This window comes from Tyto alba, unplaced genomic scaffold (assembly GCF_018691265.1).
Source record: "Tyto alba isolate M040663 unplaced genomic scaffold, T.alba_DEE_v4.0 Super-Scaffold_38, whole genome shotgun sequence".
NCBI classification, from domain to species: Eukaryota; Metazoa; Chordata; class Aves; order Strigiformes; family Tytonidae; genus Tyto; species Tyto alba.
This window is the reverse complement of record NW_024881313.1, coordinates 38,343,532-38,361,782: the sequence shown is the minus strand read 5'-3', so window position 1 is coordinate 38,361,782 and position 18,251 is coordinate 38,343,532. Positions and strand designations below refer to the sequence as shown.

The 18,251-nt window shown below is 52.8% G+C and overlaps 1 protein-coding gene across 2 annotated transcripts; it reads left to right on the top strand.

Annotated features, from left to right (window-relative positions):
- Positions 1-779: 779 nt before the first annotated feature.
- HHATL (hedgehog acyltransferase like) lies at positions 780-17,379 on the top strand. 2 transcript variants are annotated; one of them, XM_033011666.2, is made up of 12 exons: positions 780-1,043; positions 2,882-3,032; positions 3,594-3,661; positions 4,053-4,166; positions 4,316-4,510; positions 5,358-5,567; positions 9,316-9,487; positions 11,183-11,327; positions 11,718-11,753; positions 12,545-12,746; positions 14,186-14,327; positions 15,608-17,379. In XM_033011666.2, exons 2-12 carry the CDS (start codon positions 2,927-2,929, stop codon positions 15,727-15,729), a joined length of 1,512 nt encoding a protein of 503 aa, XP_032867557.2. In that variant the 5' UTR covers positions 780-1,043; positions 2,882-2,926; the 3' UTR covers positions 15,730-17,379. The 2 variants fall into 2 exon arrangements, with proteins under 2 accessions (XP_032867557.2, XP_032867564.2); XM_033011673.2 differs by lacking the exon at positions 780-1,043 and adding an exon at positions 1,934-2,372.
- Positions 17,380-18,251: the final 872 nt, after the last annotated feature.

The window sequence follows — 18,251 nt, the reverse complement described above, 5'->3', positions numbered from 1 at the left end:
TGGTCGGTGCAACAGCAAAGCTGGGCTGACCCGAGGGTTGCCCATCCTGGAGGTCTTCCCTCCTAAGCCCGGAACATGGCTCCTTTCACCCCAAAGTAGACAACCCACAGAGGTATGTATAAAATCTGGGGTCGCCTGCCTTGTTTCTTTTCCCTGACGCTACGGGCAGCCCAGGAGATGCTCAGGGACATCAGCCTCAGTGTGAGCTCTCCCCAAATCTCATAGAGGTTTGGTAGAAAGGCGTTGGTGCAGGACACGGAGACGGGCCTGGCGCTCTGTTGACCTGTTCTTGGCTGATTTCTATTTGCAGACCCCATAATAGCCAAAACCACAACCCAACCCAGCCCCTTCCTAGCCCCAGTTTTAGCTGCAGATGCCACAAGCTGAGAAGGAGACCCCAAAGATGGCTTGTAGAGATGCTGCAAACCTCCAAGCCCCACACCGATTGAAACGCCGCCCGAGCTGGGGAGGAATTGCACCTTTTGGCTCCGTGCCTCAGTTTCCCCCATCCCCATGCAGTGATAGCTGCCTCCCCTCTCGCACCAAGTGATGGGGGCTACCCCCTCCCTTGCAGGGCTCAAAGTGGAGCACCGAAACACCCCTGGGAGGGAGCCGGTCCCTGCGTGGGGGTTGCCGTGCCCCGTGGCCAGCCCTGGGCCGTGCTCCCTGGCCCCGGGTGAGTTTTGGCAGCCACACAGGTCCTCTCCAGCAGCTGCCGTGACAGACAGCTCCTGAACCAGCCCCCCTCTGCAGTGCTGCTCTAAAATAAAAATACCTCCCGCCTGCTCCGTTCCACTCCCGGCCAAAACTTCCTCCAGGGGCAAGGTGGGGGGACGGCAGCCCAAAAATACATCCGCCCCCCCCCCCCCTCCGCCCCCACCCCTCCTCACTCCAAGCCAGGCTGAGAGATGCTGTAGGACAAGCCAACAGCCCCCCCAAATCCACCATCGCTTCCCCCCCACCTCCCTATTTCCCCCGTCGTGGTGCTGGACACTGGACCCCCGCACCCTCGCCCGACTCCACCCGCGACCCCGGGGCTCAAGGTCAGTAGTGGGGAGTGATGTGGGGCTTGGGGGGGGGGGGGGGGGGGTGAGGGGGGAAAAGCCGAGGGTGGTGACACACTGGTCCCACAGCTCCAGGGATTTTTGTCACCTCTATCTGCTCCCATCACCCGGCTGGGGGTCTGGGGGTGGCGAAGGGGACCGGGGAGGGATGAGGATGCTGATGTCCCGCAGCTGGTCGGAGCTGGGGGGGGGGGGGGGGGGGGGGGTGTGGTACAGGGGACCCCCCCCCCCACATCCATGCACCTGACTCGGAGGAGAGCGATCAGGAGTTAAAATCATCCAAGGGGTCCCTCCCCCCAGCACCCTTCGCCCACCGCAGAGTCCCCAGCGGTAACTGGGGGGCCGTTAACCACCTCCCCCCACTCCCGGCTCATTTGCGGGGTGGCATACCCACCCCACCCCACCCCACCCCCCCCCAAAAAAAAAAAATAGGCTTGAAAAACATGGAAAGGATTAAAAAAAGCTCTTGAAAGCCACCTCCGCGAGTGCCCTCCGCCCGCAGGGGGAGCGCAGGGCGCCCACCCGCAACGGTCCCACAAGGGGGGAGCGGCCGTGGGGCGACCCCCCCACTCCCCGAGGGCTGAGCCCACCCTGGGAGAGGGCTCTTCCCACCGGGAAAAACCTTTCCATCAGCGCTGGGAAAGATGAGGTCACACACACACACACACACCCCCCGCCACATACACACACACATCGCTGCTAACGAATCCCTCGCTCCCCCTTAACAAAAATCAGTGGCCAAAAAAAAAAAAAATAAATAAATAAAAATAAACCATCATTTAGCTAAGCACCCGCGGCTAAAGCTTTGCGGTGGCAGATGCGAACGCAGAGAGTGACCGGGTCGCCTTTTACTGCTGCCTCAAAAAGCAGAATTTCGCCCCTTATTCCCTTCCGCAGGACCCCGCAGCCGTCGCAGGGGTTGCTCCCCGCCGCTCGTGGGGTCCCCCGGACCCGCGGAGGAATCTTCGCGAGTGGGTGGCAGTGCCGGAGGAGGATGCCCACCCGTGGGGGTACCCTCTCACACCCCCTCCGCCACGCCTGCTCCAGCTCTAAATCGCGTTTTTAGCAGCCGAGAGGCTGCAGAGCTGGGGGCGGGCGGGAAGGCACGTCGCGCCGGGCTTAATTAGCCGTAGCGGGAGTAATTAGCCCAGGGCTAATTGCGGGTCTGGACGTCGGCATCCCCTGAGCCCCGCCGATGCTGCTGGGGTTGCACCGTGCCCGCGGGGGTCCTGGGGCTCATGGCTGGGAGCAGTTTGGGCTTGAGGAGCCCCCCCATAAACTCGAGGTTGGGCACAACCCCGGCGGAAGGTGAGCAGCAGCCCGAGGCAGATTGGGGACCTCCCCTCCAGCAAGGGGGTCTTTGTGCTCTATCCTAGATCCCCTCCACGGATCCAATTAGGGATTTTGGGGGGGGGGGGGGGGGGGAGACAGGCTGGAGGGACCCCATCCTGGGCGGCTGGCATTCTGGAGCCTCTCTGAGCATTGGGACGGATGAGATTTGCTGGGAAGGGCCTTTTCTCAGGACCACCCGGCCGAACCACCCCCAGATCCTGGCTCCTGGGTGCCCTCCCCACCACCCCGGGTGGGTTTTGCAGCAGGGCTCAGCAGCACCCTCTTTCATTGTACCCGGAATCGTGTCCCAGGGTCCAGACCTGGGTGTTACCATCTTCTCCTTCTCTTCAGCTACCAGCCCTCAAGGCAGTCCGCGAAGCAGAGCTGCTGAGGACCAGCAGCCGGTTAGAATGTTCGAGGGTTAGGAGGGCAGGTGAGGTCTCCCCCCCCTGGTTTTCTTCCCCTCTCCTCTTTCCTTTTCCCAGGTGTGGATCCACCCCCGGCACTGCCTGGGGCAGTAACCTGCCGCCATGGGGGTTAAAACGATGCTCCCCAGTTACGAGCTGGGGTTTTACGCTCTCGCCGTGACGTGCGCCGTGGTGTACAGCGGCAGCGGGATCTTCGAAGCATCCAGAGGTAACGCTCCCCACTGCACCCCCCCCCCCCCCCGCCACCCCGGAGGGGACCCCGGATTGGAGGGAGGATGGGTATAAGGTGGCTGCTTTTACCACCGTCCCGCCGGGCAGCTAGAGCCCTGGCTTTAATTTCTGCAGAGAACAGCTTGGGAATCCTTCAAAAAAGTTTTTTTGCCCGGTTGCCCAGCCCCTTGTCCCCATTTCCATGGCTCACAGCAAGAGGCTGTGGCACATCGCAGCTCTCCAGCCAGTGCCCAGAACAGGCAACCACCCTGCCTACACAGGGCTGGTTCCCAAATTTTTGTGTCTGGAAGCCCAAAACCCTGGAAATTTTATGCAGTCAGCGGGGGGTGTGTGGGGGTGTGTGTGTGTGTGTGTCACTTGGATGTGTGCTGCAAAAAGGCTTTGATGGAAATTCTTGCAGAAATGGTTGAGGTTCCTATGGTTGTCCATGGGAATCAAGCCTTTTTGGGACAGGGTGAGGAAGGCTCCCTGCCTTGCTGAAACCAGAACCCTGTTTCCCAGAGCTGTTTCTCTCCCCGTAACTCTGGTTCCTTTGCAGACAGCATGAACAGAAAGGCCTTTCGGGACGGCATAAAGCCGGGCTGGCACTACTTTGGCAGGAAGATGGTAAGCAGAGGATGGACTTGGTCTTTTCTAGCTACCGGTGACATGATCGGTGCTGACCGCTGGAGAAGCAGAGCTGGTTTTTCTGCAGCTGACACGCTTTTGCAAAGTCCACGTGACCCATGTTTTCTTCCCTAAAGAACTAGTCAGGAATATATCAGCCCTGCAGCATCGTGGATGCTCTGCTTTTTGCTCACCGAGGCGAGCAACCACTGAACATCTCTGCCGGGTTTTTCTGACCAAACTGAAGTGCTTGGGAGCCCTTGGGTGGGAAATGGGAAGAAACGGCTTTGAAAGTTGTTCCGAAGACTTTGAGGGGTTTCCCCTCCAGGTGGGTGTTGGGGCAGGGGTGCAAGGGCTGGGGGCAGTAAAGCGCCTGGTGCTGCTCCCACAGGACGTGGCCGATTTCGAGTGGGTGATGTGGTTCACCTCGTTCAGGAACGTCATCATCTTCGCCCTCTCGGGGCACGTCATCTTCGGCAAGATCTGCTCCATGACGGTGCCACAGGTGAGCCAGGGGCGTGGTGGCGGGGATTTGGAAACACCAGGGTGACCTGAGATCTGTGGAGAGGGCTTGAGGGACGTTCTGGGGTAGGGGGAGCGGGGTCGTGGCTTTCACCAAGCTGACCACGAGTTGGGGCCTCTCTCTTCTTGCAGCACCGGGCCGTGGTGTACATGCTCTACGGGGTCTTGGCCGTGCTGGGCAGCATGGGGCTCGTCTACCTGATGATCATCCTCTCCCACTGCCTTGTCCTCTACTCCGTTGCGCTGGCCAAGCAGAAGTGGCTCTGCTACGTGGCCGGGCTCTGCTGTCTCGCCTCCTTCAAGGTGGAACCATTCAGCTCATGGCAGGTAGGTGCTGTCTTGGGCCATCTGTCTGCCTCATTTTCAGCCCACTTGTGTCTATTTCCTTGGGTTTACCTCCACGGAGAGCCCCTAGGGCACCCCCAAACCCTGGGTACTTCTGGTTACATCAGAGCTCCCACAGGGTTTGAGAGGGAAGGGGCTGTTGTGTCATTCAGTTTGGGAATCATCCCGTCGGGGTTATGTTGTGTTTTGGTGGCTTCCTGCTGGGCCAGAGCTCAGGACACCTGCGTCCTTCTTGCTGCTCAGGCAACAGCTTGTCAGACAGCCAAGACGTGTTCCTGCCCCGTGCCTCAGTTTCCCCATCTGTAACAGTGCTGGGATGGATTCAGCGATGCCCACGCTGATCTCTTAGGTCTCTGCCCAGTTAAGAGTTTCTCTCACTGGTGGATGGAGAAAAGCCCAGGAAGGACTTTGCAAAGCAGTTCGGTCCCTCTGAAGGACAGCGGTCTCTCTCCTTGCCTGCTGCTTACCTCCTGAAATGTCTTTCCACCCACCATCAGGCCTGTGCTGGCTTTTCTTCACTCCCTGGGGAGGGTTATGTCCCTGTGACATTCCCAACCCAAACCAAAGCTTGCGTGGCCCCCAGCTGCTTGGTAAAGACATGGCCAAGAGGATCTACCACTTCCCGGCTCCTCCAGGATGCAGGAGCCAGTTGGGAAGTCGAGCCCGAGTTTTCCCTTTCCAACAGCAAGGCCCATGAGCTCTGGGACAATTGGTGTCAGACCATAATTAGAGGCTTTGCCTGCTGTCCCTGGAGCGATGTCCTCCACAAAGCGAGGGAGCACAGAAGTGACGCCGTGTTCCTGGTGGTAACTCTTCGTTTCTCATCCAGAGCGGGTTTGTAACGGGAGCTTTTGATCTTCAAGATGTCCTCTTCTATGGAGGAAGCGGCTTCACCATCATACGCTGCATGAGCTTTGCCCTCGAGAGCTCTGAGAGGAAAGAGGGCATCTACTCCATCTTCGACCTCCTCAAGTACAACTTCTACCTCCCGTTCTTCTTCTTTGGGCCTGTCATGACATTTGACCAGTTCCATGCCCAGGTGAGTGCTCCTGAGGCCGGGCTGAAGGAACACCTCTCCCTGCATTTATTTGCTTGGGTTTAATGCCTACAATAACCCACCTTTTGTCACAGTGAAGGTGCAAATGGTTGCAGAGCTTCTCATGGTCACCTAGAGTCTGTGGCCATAGTCTGGGCTGTGCAGAGATGCTGTGATTTTTGTGGGGAGGGGAATAAACTGTTGGGTTTTTAACGTTCCCTTTTGGATTTTTGGCCACTCCCACTGATCAGTTCAGAAGGGAAGACACTGCTGTGGTGAAATCATCATGCTGGGATGAGTACGTGAGGATTCAGCTCGTGTCCTTGCTCACTGGACACCGGCGCTGCTCGGTGCCTCAGTTTCTGTGTGCTGTCACCCCAGCAGCCCCATGCTGGCCCCACTGTGCGGTGCCGGGAGGCCACGGTGAGAGCCAGACATGTGGTGCCCATCCGTGGGACATCTGCATGCTGGTGGCTGTGACAGCAAGGACAGCCTCACATTTCCCTCCAGCTGGTTCACCTGAGGAGCATGAAACCACAGGGATGGTCTGTGTATCTTAAGACAAAGTTATTTCTCCAGAAATAAGGTTGGGTGGAAGGCTGTGTTTCAGCAACAAGGGGCTGCTTCTGGTCTCCATGAAATACCCTGGTGCCCCAAGTCTTTGCCTTGATCACACACAACTGAGGGAGTTTTTTGAAGAGCAGACTCCAAACATCACTGGAAAACATCAGCAGAAGCCTGGGGTGGGACCAGCCCCGACCTCTGGGACTGTTTCACAGCCAAAGATCAAGTAAAACAGCAGCGCTCTCCCTCCCTCCTCACTCTCCCCATCTCAACGTCCTTTTACACCAACAATCAATCTTGGTCATCAAAACTAACTGGTGCTGCTTGATACGGGAGGGACCTTGCGCTTGGTCAGCAATGGGACTGGGAAAGATTGCCACCACCCTTGTGTTTCCTTTTGAAGAAGAACAGCTACATTGAATTTTTGGACCCCAATTGATGTCTGGGTGCAAGAGTGTTTTGGAATAAACATTTGTGAATTCAGAAGAAAAACCAGCCTGGGGCAGGGGAGAGCAGCCAGAGCCTCCCTGGTGAGGAGGAGACCAAAGACCCACCAAGCCCAGCACCTTCTTCTCAAAGTTGGGCTGGTACTGGTTGCATAAGAAAGGGTCTGCACTGGTCTTGTTTCCTCCAGTGAGCAGGATGAGCCGTGATTCGAGTCCTACTCCTTGCTGGTTCACTCACCTGGGGAGATAACAACCTCGTGCTGCATGTTGAAGAGAGCAAGTTCCCTTGGGTCTTGCAGGATCTAATTAAAAGGACTTTCAGAGCATTTGACCCTGAAGATCATAAGGTCAGCTCTGGTGTCCCCCATCAGGGATATCTGTGGTGCACTGAGTCTACCAGCAGCCCATTCTTAGCAGACAAGGCAGACCACTGGTGGGTCTTCTCCCAGGGACTGCTGGAAGAAATGTTTCATCCTAAGGCTTCATCTTTCCAGTTTTGTCTTATTTTGGGGGCTAAAGTCCAGGCTCCAGCAGCCCCACTGTCCAAGCCCCTCTGGAGAGGATACAGCACCCTGGGGTGCCCTCCTCACACCATGTTCCTCTTCCCAATTTCCATCAGTCTGTCCTATAAAATGGGCACCCCTGGCTTCTCCTAACACTGCAGCCAGGTATCTGTAAACGGGGGCATTAAACTCCTCATGTCTTCAAGACCTGAACTCCCACCACTCCTGCAAGGCTTGATCTGGAGGGGGTTTTATTTCCTGCTCCTCTGCACAGCCCCAAACCAGGGTTTCTGTAGCCACTTAATGAGCAGTTCCCTCTCTGCTGTTAAAAAGCTCACCCCAAAGGCACAAGGAGTAAATCCCCAACCCCTTTCCCATGCCCCAGCCAAGGGTCCTGTCTTGGCCTGGCCACCACTGCCATCTCCTGGCTAGATGCCCCCCTGCACTGCTGGAGCTGCAGCTAATTACAGAGGTGAATTCCTAATTGCCCAACAGCAATTATGGAGGCAGGCAGATGGAGTCCTTTCCCCAGGATGGGGTGTATGGCCCACTTAGGGAATGGATCTGACTCTTTGTCTCCTACTGCTGCTGGTCAAGCCCTTGCACCTCCATGTGTGATGGGAATTCATCTGTACCAGGACTTGGCCAGCACCATTTGAGCTGAAAAGCACCTTCCTTGCTAGGGTCAAGGGAACAAATTCACTTCTGTAAGGCTGCAAGTGTGGGAGACACAGCTCCTATCCCAAGGGGATGGGGGCAGAGTGTTTCCACCACACACAATCATGAGGACAAGAGGAAATGGCCTCACGTTTTGCCAGGGGAGGCTTAGATTGGGCATTAGGGAAAATTTCTTCACTGACAGGGCTGTCAAGCATTAGAACGGGTTGCTCGGGGAGTGGTTGAGTCACCATCCCCGGAGGTATTTAAAAGATGTGTAAATGTGGCACTGGGGGACACGGTTTAATGGTGGACTTGGCAGTGTTGGTGTAATGGTTGGACTGGATGATCTTAAAGGTCTTTTCCAACCTAAATGATTCTATGAAAGGGGGGCTCCTTGTCCACCCACACATCTCCATGCCAGAGCCTCTCCTCCCTCGTCTCCTCCTCCAGCTCAAGACCCAGCGGCCTCTTTGTATCCTTAAAGCACTTTGCATATAACAGCCATGAAAAAAAATCTGGCAAAAGCTTTAATTCTCAGGAATCATCTGGATTTGACGATGGGGCTGATGCAGCAGCCTGCAGATTACATTGGGAGAGCTCCCACCTCTCGCAGGGAATAAAGGGAAAGTAATAAACATAAGAGGATTTTGAATACAGCAGCAATTTTTACAGCAATGCAGGGAAGCGAGGACATCAGTCTGCCCAGTGTAATCCTGAAAGCTTGCTCTGATGTTTTTTTTTATTACAATTGCCAGAGACATGACAGCTCCTGGAGGCGAAGCCCGGCCCCTGTTTGTACAAAACACAGCAGAGGCAAAATCCCCATCAATCAGGTCCCAACCGACTTAGGATGGGCCCTCAAGTAGCTCTCCCTCTGATTTACAGCAGGTGACTGCCGCAGAAACTCCAGAGCCCATCAGTCACCCTCCTCCTCCTCTCAGGTGACCCCGGCCAAAAATATGCATCTGGCTCTGGCAGAGCTGTCTGGTGGGATTCCAGCCAGCCTTGCTCCCAACCTCTCCTGAGAGTGCAGATGTCCTACCTTACAGGCTGTGGCATCCTGTAGATGTGATGGGTATCAACATTTGCTCCCCCCTTAGTGACCTGTGAAAGGGCCCACCCTTAAGCAAGGTTGACTTTCTGAACATGTCACTGCAGAAAGAACATAAAACCCAGCTCCCTGGGTTTTCACCTCACCTGGGGTCCCTTAGGTACAGCCAGACCTGTCACTGCTGTGTCACACCGTGTGCCTGCTCTGCTGGACACCCCAGTGATGGGAACAGCCTTTGCCAGGAGGGTGATCCAGGAGGCACGTTGCTGTCCTGCTCAGCACTGAGGTGGGGGTGTTGGAGGGATGCTGTGGGTGGGACATGTCCTGCTCCTTGGGGATGTGTTCACCTGAGCTAGTTCCTCGAGGCTTCCTTAATCAAGGGAGATTGGGGCCATGTAGTCCATGGTGTGATTTCTAAAGGAGAGCGTTGAGTCCCCATTTGGACCTTGACCGTTTCTCCAGATGGAGGAACATGCTACCCATCGTGTCTCTCAGCTCAGCCCTTTCCTGGTTTGCCATCCCGGCAGGTGAGCACCCAAGAGCTAAGACGCAAAGACGACGAGATGAGGAACATCCGGGTCCACGCCCTCCTCCACGTGGGGGCCATCATTGCTGTGGACATCTTCTTCCACTTCTTCTACATCCTCACCCTCCCTTCCGACCTGAAGTTCATGAACCGCCTCTCGGACTGGTCCTTGGGTGAGTGGCCATGCTTGGACACGTTCACACCTGTACTCAGCTTCAAGGCAGTGGTGAGTGATTCAGATCTCCATCCATCCCCATTGAGAGACTTTGGCAATGCCTGTGTTGGACAGGTTTGAGGAAAGCCCATCTTCTTCCCGTTGACAGTGCACAGAGCTGGGGTCAGACAGCCCTGGAAAGCAGACAGTGTTGGTCTGACATTCTCACAGAGTACCAGTGTAAATTGTTTAGCTCAGGGTTTAAGAGGCTGAACACCAAGCCATCCCCATTGCCTTTGTCTGGACTGGAGAGGAGCTCAGCGCCTCCAAAAAATCAGCCCTGTGCTGTTCAAAGAGGCACATCTGGTATCTCAGATGCCTTCACAGGTGACCACCCATTATGGGTGTTTGTGAGCCACTGAAATGGCCCCAGGGTGTAGGTGGTACAGAGAGCAGCTCAGGGGAATTGTAGCTGCTGTCATCAACTGCCTAATGAAGGGTTGTAGAGAAGGTGAACTCTTCTTGGAGGCTGGGAGGGAAGAAACAGGACACAGCAAACGAGGTGCAGCAAGGCAAAGTCTGATTGCATGTAAGGATTTTTTTCATAGAGTGATCAAACATTGGAATCGGGGCCCAGAGGGGTTATAGATTCTCCAAGAATAGACCTATTCAATGCTTAAATGGCCAAGGTCCAGAGAAACCTGATTTTCATTTAAAGTTGGCTATTCTCTGAGAAGGGCTGGACTAGGGACCTCCAGAAGCCAAACTCCCAGGATAAGTAATGGTAGCAGGGCTGGCATTCAGCTGGCAGCTGGGTAGAAGATTCCAGCTGGCCAAGTACATGTCTGATGGCAGCATTTGAGATGTCGTAGGGTATCTGACATCCACACGGGCAGAGGACAAGCAGGGGCTGGAGGACCCTCATGTCTCTCCAGTGTGGCAGCTGGAGGCCAGGAGAAAATCCTAATGCATCTAGAGTGGCATTAACATTGATTTAGGGTGTCCTAAGAAACCTGGGTGGTCTGACCAAGTGTATGTGTTACTCCAGAGGGAGCTGAGCTCCTCTGCAGGCTCTGTTGACTGTGTTGACCAGATCTGCCTGGTCCAAGGTGGGAGCTCAGGCACTGCTCATATCAAGACACTGAGTGGCCCTTCATCTGTGAGCTGAATCGCACCAAAATGGGGAATTTGAAATCTTTAGCATTTGTTTCTGCAGGGTTTGTCTTCCAGTGTCAGACACCTCTCCAAGACAGAGGTTCTGGCCCTGGCTCTGCTGTAGCATCAGCTTTATATCTATGGCCACAAGGAGCTGGGGTGGAGGGGATGGACATTTTGATGGAGGTGTCAGTAAAACCTGAGAGGTCAGAGTTGAGAACTGTGATGTGTTCATCATAGTTTAAGAAGTCATAGGCTAAGGAAGGAACGATCTTGCGCTGAAAGAAATGAGATCTATGTGACTTTCTTGGACTACCAAGACCAATAAACAGTTTGGTCCCAAATATCCCAAGAAGATATGGTCCTTTAGTTCAAGCTTCTTAAAAAGCTACTTAATTTTTAAAGCTTTGTTGGTCCAAGACAGCATTTGACTGTCCTCTTGATGTGGTGTTTGTTGCAATAGACTACATGCTCCTATGGGACTTGATGTCCCTCAGAGTCCTGAAGGCAATATGTCCTGTGTTCCTCTTCACCCGTTTGACACTCATTTTTGCTCCAGCTGGCCTGGCCTACTCCAATTTGGTGTACGACTGGGTGAAAGCTGCTGTCATGTTTGGGGTCACCAACACCATCGCCAGACTGGACCACTTGGACCCACCCCAACCCCCAAAATGCATCACCATGCTCTACGTCTTTGCAGAAACGTGAGTACCCCAGGTGCATCAACAAAGAGAGACCTGAACGAAATGTGTCTGGGGGGAGGATGTCTGGGCTGTGCTTCTGAGCAGCTGGCCTGTGAGTTGGAGACTACCTGCATTGAACAGTCTATACTGAACCTGTAATCTAGACCTGAGCCCAAGAATATTTCCCTAGCCCAGGGAAAGATTCTTGGGCAGGAAGAGATAGATAAGGAGAGAGGTTACAACCACATTACTAGTGGGACCTGTTCAAGGAAGGAGCATGAAGAACTTCTGTGAACGAGGTTCAAGATGTACCTCCCCAGAGGACTGGGTGCCTTATCTGGCTGACTGCTCCGTGGGAAGGGTGTCACTACACTGCGTGTTTTAATATGCTTTTTATCATCTGCATTTCAGGCATTTTGACAGAGGGATTAATGACTGGCTATGCAAGTAAGTGGCTGATCAACCTTCCCTAGTCTGGTTCAGGGTCTTCTCTTTCATCACAGCAATGAAGCACTAAATGCTGTGCATCCTGAAGCTGAGCTGTCCTCTCTTCTGGGTGAATCCCACTACAGCATGAAGTCATATTTGTCTGTTTATCCCTAAGACCATTGAACTAATAGCTGCAAAGTGCAACAGCCCTCCTCCTCTCCCCCCTCCCTCCAAGCTGGGAAAAAGAGAGTCCTGTCCCAGAAAATCCCTTTAAGTCTGGTGGGTTTAGTATCCTCTCGAGGGAGGAAGAGTCAGGTTCATATTATACCAGGAGGAAAGGGGAATTGAGCCCAGGTCTCTCGTATCCTGGGTAACAAGGGTGGCCTGGGCTTCATCTACATCTCCCTCAGCCCTTCAGCTCTCTTCATTCATGAGTACACACCAGCAAATATGTACTGAAGGTGATGGCTGCTCTCTGATCAAATCCTGTGCACCAGCAAGTCTGAGATAACCTGCAGCTCTCCAGATCCCCATGTTTTATCAACCCTTTACCTGCAAGAGAGGGAAAGGGTGGTACGGTGTCCTTAAGGAGCTATAGGTTTGTGACGAACACAAGCCACGAGCAGCTGGACTTCAGCAAAAATCAGTTTCTTGCTAGAATGTGTCAGCCGAAACATCCTTCCTTTCTCACTGGGATGCTCTAGATTGACTTGCCTGTGAAGAGCTGGTGGTGGGTGAGTGTGGGACAAGAGACTTCAGAGTGGTCTCCTTGACTACAGGGAGGACTGACCGCTTTCCTTGGCCGTTAGGTACGTGTATGATCACATTGGAGAGAACCATGACAACATCATGAAGGAGCTAATGGCCACCATTGCCACCTTTGCTGTCACCACCCTGTGGCTGGGACCCTGTGAGATCGTTTATATCTGGTCTGTCTTCAACTGCTTTGGCCTCAACTTTGAGCTCTGGGTGCAGAAGTTCTTCCAGCGGGAGCCTTTTGCCAAACTGGAGGTGAGGATCTGGGTTGCAAGTGGATGAGGGAAGGTCAATGTGTCTGGGACCCAGCTCTAGTGCTGGAAAACCTCCATGGCTGTAAGGATCTCAAACTTGTTTATTCAAGTAAGATCCGTTTTCAGCTGAGACTGAAGAGCAACACCCCTGGTGATGCCATGCACCTCCATGTCCAGGCCTCTTGTGTGGAGACCTGAAGCTCTCTCCTGTGGCCTTTAGCATCCTTGTGATCAGCTACTTTGCTGTGCAAGGGCAGCACAGTCCTGGTGCTCTGTATTCACTTTATGCACCGTGTCACCCGCCCAGAGTGAATTCCCACCTCCCCTATGAAGCTTCATGGGAAATTTAGGTTCCTTTCAGTGGAAAAACAGAAGTCAAGAGAACCGGGAATTCAGCCCCAATGAGGCATCAAAGTACCACAGATGGACACAAAATCTGAGGTCTGTCCATGGGGAAATGTTTATACATTTCCATATGGAAATCATTTGTTCTTCTTGTTCTGCAAAACATCTCGGCCCTCTGAGTGTTTTTGATCTAACTTCTGATAAAACCAAATGTTTAGATACTAGAATGAATTCTTTTCCGACCACTCCAAAGCTTAGTGCCCTGTCTCTGTTTGGGACCAAGGTGCCTCGGGGATGTGTTGGAAGAAAAACTTAGGAAACTCCATCCTGGAAACAATTCTGTTGCTTATTTGTTTTGCCCAACCTAAAGTCTGGAGGTCCTAAATTGGTTCAGTAAAGATCCCTTTTAAATAAAAACTTTGGAGAGCAATCCTCCCATTTGCTTTCCTCGTTGAACTTCTAATCAGATTATAGCACTCACAGGCAGTGAAATCGCCTTCCCTGCGGCACCACAATTCTCAGCACTAAGTGGCCTGGGGATTCATCGTGCTCTTTGAAGATTGCTATAAACCACTTCCCCGCTCTACTCACAGCAGCTGCTCCTGAGGATTATGTGCCAGTGACAATTTCACTCTGCTGCTGTCACTAGTTTTCAGCCTTTTTTTTTTTTTTTTTTTTTTTTTTTAATTCCTAAGAAAAAATTTCTACCAGGAACTGGGAGTGATTTACGCACCGGGCTAATAATAATCCTGATATACAACAGCATTCATCTGCCTTGAGGAATGGCTGGCCCAAGGCAACAGATGAAGAAAGCAGTTCTCAGCCATTACTGTTAGCATGAAAACATGTATAGCATCTTGCTCCTGCCCATGGGACCTCGAAACACCAGTCCAGAGTCCCAAATGCATCTAAGGCCAGGGGCAGAGCAGACGTGTTACCTTGCTCTTATGTTTCTTTATTCCAGAGACACTAAAGGCTGCTCTTTTGCCTAACCCTCTGGGACCCCAGCTGGAGTTTGGCTGGAGTTGGACCAGTGCATCCTCTTTCCTGGCAGCCCCATTTTTCCTCACTCTCTGTTCCTCTCCCCCTCCACAGGCCAAAATGTCAGCAGCCATGTCTCGGAGGATTAGGGCAGTTTTTGGGGCGGCGAATTTCTGGGCCATCATCCTCTACAACATCCTGGCCCTCAACAGCCTGGAGTTTGCACTGCTGGTGACCAAGAGACTCCTCCTGACGGGTAAGGTGCTACCAGCCTTCCCCATCAAGAGACCCTTGTCCTGATGGGGGGACACTGGTAGGGGGAGATGGGGACTGGAACTTTCAAGTCCTCTTGGGTCCAAAGTGGCCTGGCCATTGGCCTGTTATATGGCTGCTCCCAATGTGATTAATTCTTGTTCAAAAGGTGCAAGTAGTGGTTTCTTAGCTCCCACCCTCCTTGTGTGAGCTCTCTGGGGTTCGAGCTGCCTCCCAGGTGTGGTTGTACAGCTCCTAGCCCAGCCTGACGCTGTGATTTAGACTCCTTGCAAGCCACACAAAGGTCACGTTCACCCCATCGACTTGGGCTGAGTCCTGGGCTGCGAAACGGTCCCCTTGCTCAGAAAGGGATTTACGTGTCCTACCTCGTCTCCTTTTGCTCTAGCAGTCCCTCCTGTGTCAACCTGAAGGTGACAGGTACAAATCCCCGTGCTTCAGTCTAACCTGTATATTTCTAATCACTGGATGGTGGCACTATTTTGAAGTCTTCTTGAACAGTCCAGGGTATAAATATCCATCAGGACCCGTGTCCTCCAGCCCTCTCTGGGATGGGGCTGGCGTAGGAAATGGATAATGTGATGCTCTGGGCTCGGTGTGCCAGAAGTGCCTGCCCGCTGAGCTAGCTGGCTTTTTCTGGTTGCATTATTCATTTCTGAGGTCCTGTTTTAGTGGGTACAAAGCCTGTGTTTCCCCTCAGCTGTGGATACCAGACTCATGGTCACAAATATCGTCAGACCCTTCCTAAGTGAAAGGAGAGCTCCCAGCTGCCGGTCACTTACCTAGGTGACAAAAACATGTTCTTCCCTGGGTGCACACTGTGTCCTCGCTAGATATGGCACAAGGCCGGGGTTGATCTCCAGCATCAGAGAGGCACAAAGCTTCTAGAAAGTCCCAGTGCTGAACAACGATGGACATAGGCAGGTTGAATGGGCAGAAAGTCAACCATCAAGACTGAACTTGGGGAGCAGAAGGAGTTTTGGGGGTAAAAGAGTGCTTAAAGCCACTCCAGCGTGTTCCCACACTAGGTGCAGTCCATGATGCCTTGGTGGACTCAGGCACAGCTTCATCTCAGATCTGATCCTGGGGATTTCTCTCTTCTCACAGTGAAGCTGTAGGGCTAGATCCACAGTGGAAAATGCCATTGGTTATCATGACCTTCTGGGATCTCCCAAACCCACCTGAGAAGCAGCAGTGCTGGAGCAGGGCTGGCCTCATTAGGCAAGCAGCCACACCAAGATGACCATGTCTCCTTCCATCTTCTAGGTTTCCCTGTCAGCACCTTGTCCATCTGGTTCATCACATACTGTGGAGTGCAGCTGATCAAAGAGCGTGAGCGCATCCTGGCCATCGAGGAGGAGAAGAGTGACAAAGCAAAGGTGGAGTAGAGGAAGGCATCGGCAGGCTTGTCCCAAAGCCTTGTCTCCCTTCCAGCCACTGCTGCTAGGCCAGCCGCTGGCTGGGGCTCTCCAAGCACTCCTGACAATCGGACTGCTGTAGCTCACCCATGTAGAAGTCACCTGGAAAGCCCGCGTCACCCTTGCTGCAGGAAAGATGTTTCTGTAAGTCCCAGCGGGCATTTTGCAGGCTCCCCCATGCATATCAGACTGCTGAGGTAGGCTCCCAGGACAATTCCTTAATGCCAGAAAGAGCCATCCCCTTCGTTTTTCTGACCCTTTGACATTGTGCAGGCCTAAAGATTTCACCCCCTGCTTCCCATAACACTTGGTCCACCAGCAGTCACCTCTCCTGCAGGACCTGTAACCCATGTCTTCCAGACTCCCATGGCTGGAGTTTTTAAGGTGGACCAGGCACGCAGCTATGAGAAAGGAATTAGCTGGTGCTGAGCCTGCTTGGAACAGACCATCTCCAGGTCACTTCCAGCCCAAGCATCCCAATGATTCTTTCACTAAAAGAAATGGTCAGCATCCACTGTCAAGTGTTTGACATCTGTGGTTGTGCAGTAGGGACTGCGAAATGGCTCAGCACGATCTATACCCACCAAGAGACTAATAAATAAAGAGGACAATCTTTATAGCAAAGAGGAGGAGGACCAGGAATGGCACATTGAAGAGTAATTATCTCCCCACCACTGTCAGTGGTACAGGCTGATAGTTGTTCTTAAACTCTTCAAAAGAAGTCCCTTTCATGCTAGATGTCTTGACAAAAAAATTATTTAGTGCCAGGATCAGGTGTGAGTGAGAGTGCAGGAGCCATACCTGCTGCACAGCCATTGTGCATCGTGTACAGGTCACCTGGAGAGCAGGCATGCCAAAGAAACACAACACATGGCTCACAACTGCTTGGTCTCCAGGCCCCAAATCAGACCCAAAGGGCCCTCCACTGCTGGGTCTGAGACAGATGTGGCCACCACGACCATCCTGCTGTGATATGAGTCCTGGGACTCAAACCAAATCCCGCTCGTGTTTTCTGCACACCATGGACAAAGGTTTAAGTTCACATTCCTGCCCATGGTTGAGGAACAGAAGATGCTGTAGCCAACTCTTGCTCATCTCCAGTCATCCATCTCTTTACTCAACTGACTGGTGCGCGCAGCCTAAGCCCATGTCTGCATGGACTGAATGAGCACACACACATATACACAACCAAAGGAGAAAGACCCTGAATGAAGGGCAGTGACTGGGGGCTGGGTGGTGGAAGAAAAGCCCATAATAGCCTCCTTGGAGAATTAGACTTTGGGACACTGCATAGGGAGTGGATTGAATAAATGTACATGTGTGAAACACGGTGCCTTGGGGAGAGGGTGGGTTGATAACTGAAAAATAGCTCTGGCTCTCTTGCACTTTAGCGCAACTTTCAGTGGCCTTACGTCCGAGTTATGTCAATGTTTGGTGTGGGCAGAATCTGGACCACTTTGCAATGTGGGTCGAGATGATTGGTGCTGATGTATTTTGGCTTCCCTGTGGGTGAAACAGGATCAGTTCCTAGCCAGCTTTCAGCTCTGCCAAAGTGATTTGTGAAGTCCCTGATAAATGTCATTTATTTATGTAGTAAATAAATGTTGGACACCTACGGCGCCTGTCGCTCATCGCTGTTGTGCTGCTGTAATGCAGGGGACACCCTGAGCAATGTCCTGCCATCATCAGAGCTGAGAGACACAAGGATCTGTTTGCGGGTCCTCACTTCCCACCCATAATAGTGACATAAAAGACTGCTGAGTTAACAGAAACCCACCTTAGCGACATCACCAAACCAGAGGTTTGGCTGCAGCTCAATTCATATTCACCTTTATTTTGACTCCACCTTCATACTGGTGAAATATTACAAGACTACTGTCATCAAATTGACATCCCTGTAGTTTTTGAATCAGAAGCCACGTTGATTTTATTTCTGGGTGCCTGACCAAAAATCTTGGAAGTAAGGGCAGGTATTGTGCCTTGGTGGCATCTCTAGTCGCACTCTTAAAGCCCCTTCAGCTGCCAGGCATGTTCCTTTTTAACACAAGTCTGCTGCTGGACCTTTGGTAGGTGTTTCTTGGCATCTCCATTATTTCAGATTTGCTCTTTACCACCAAAACAGATATGACATGATGTGCTTCCTTCCAAGGTAAAGTTCAGCTCTTCTTCTCCGTACAGGCGTCCTCACACAGCTGAAGCCACCGTGAGCTGCCAAGACCAAGGGCTCTGTCTCTGTGGGTGGCTCAACTCAGGTCCCTGGCTGCCTGGGAGGACAAACAGAGTCACCCACCTCCCAGTGTCAAAGTGGGTGACTCACATGGAAAAACCCAGTGACTCTGCCCTGCCCTCCTGACTTGGATACTCCAAGAGAGAAAATAACCCATTCACTAAGGTTCTAAATTTACCCAGCAGCTGCATCTGCTGGAGCTGACAGAGGAGCTAATCTTAGACACCGAGTGATTTGTTAGAGAGACCATTCACAGGAGAACTTG

Bases quoted from the DNA above. Each gene is read 5' to 3' on its own strand.
- HHATL (XM_033011666.2), top strand. From the start codon at position 2,927: ATGGGGGTTAAAACGATGCTCCCCAGTTACGAGCTGGGGTTTTACGCT. The intron at 11,328-11,717 runs GTGAGTACCCCA...TCTGCATTTCAG, and splicing joins CTCTACGTCTTTGCAGAAAC to GCATTTTGACAGAGGGATTA. The intron at 12,747-14,185 runs GTGAGGATCTGG...CCCCCTCCACAG, and splicing joins AGCCTTTTGCCAAACTGGAG to GCCAAAATGTCAGCAGCCAT.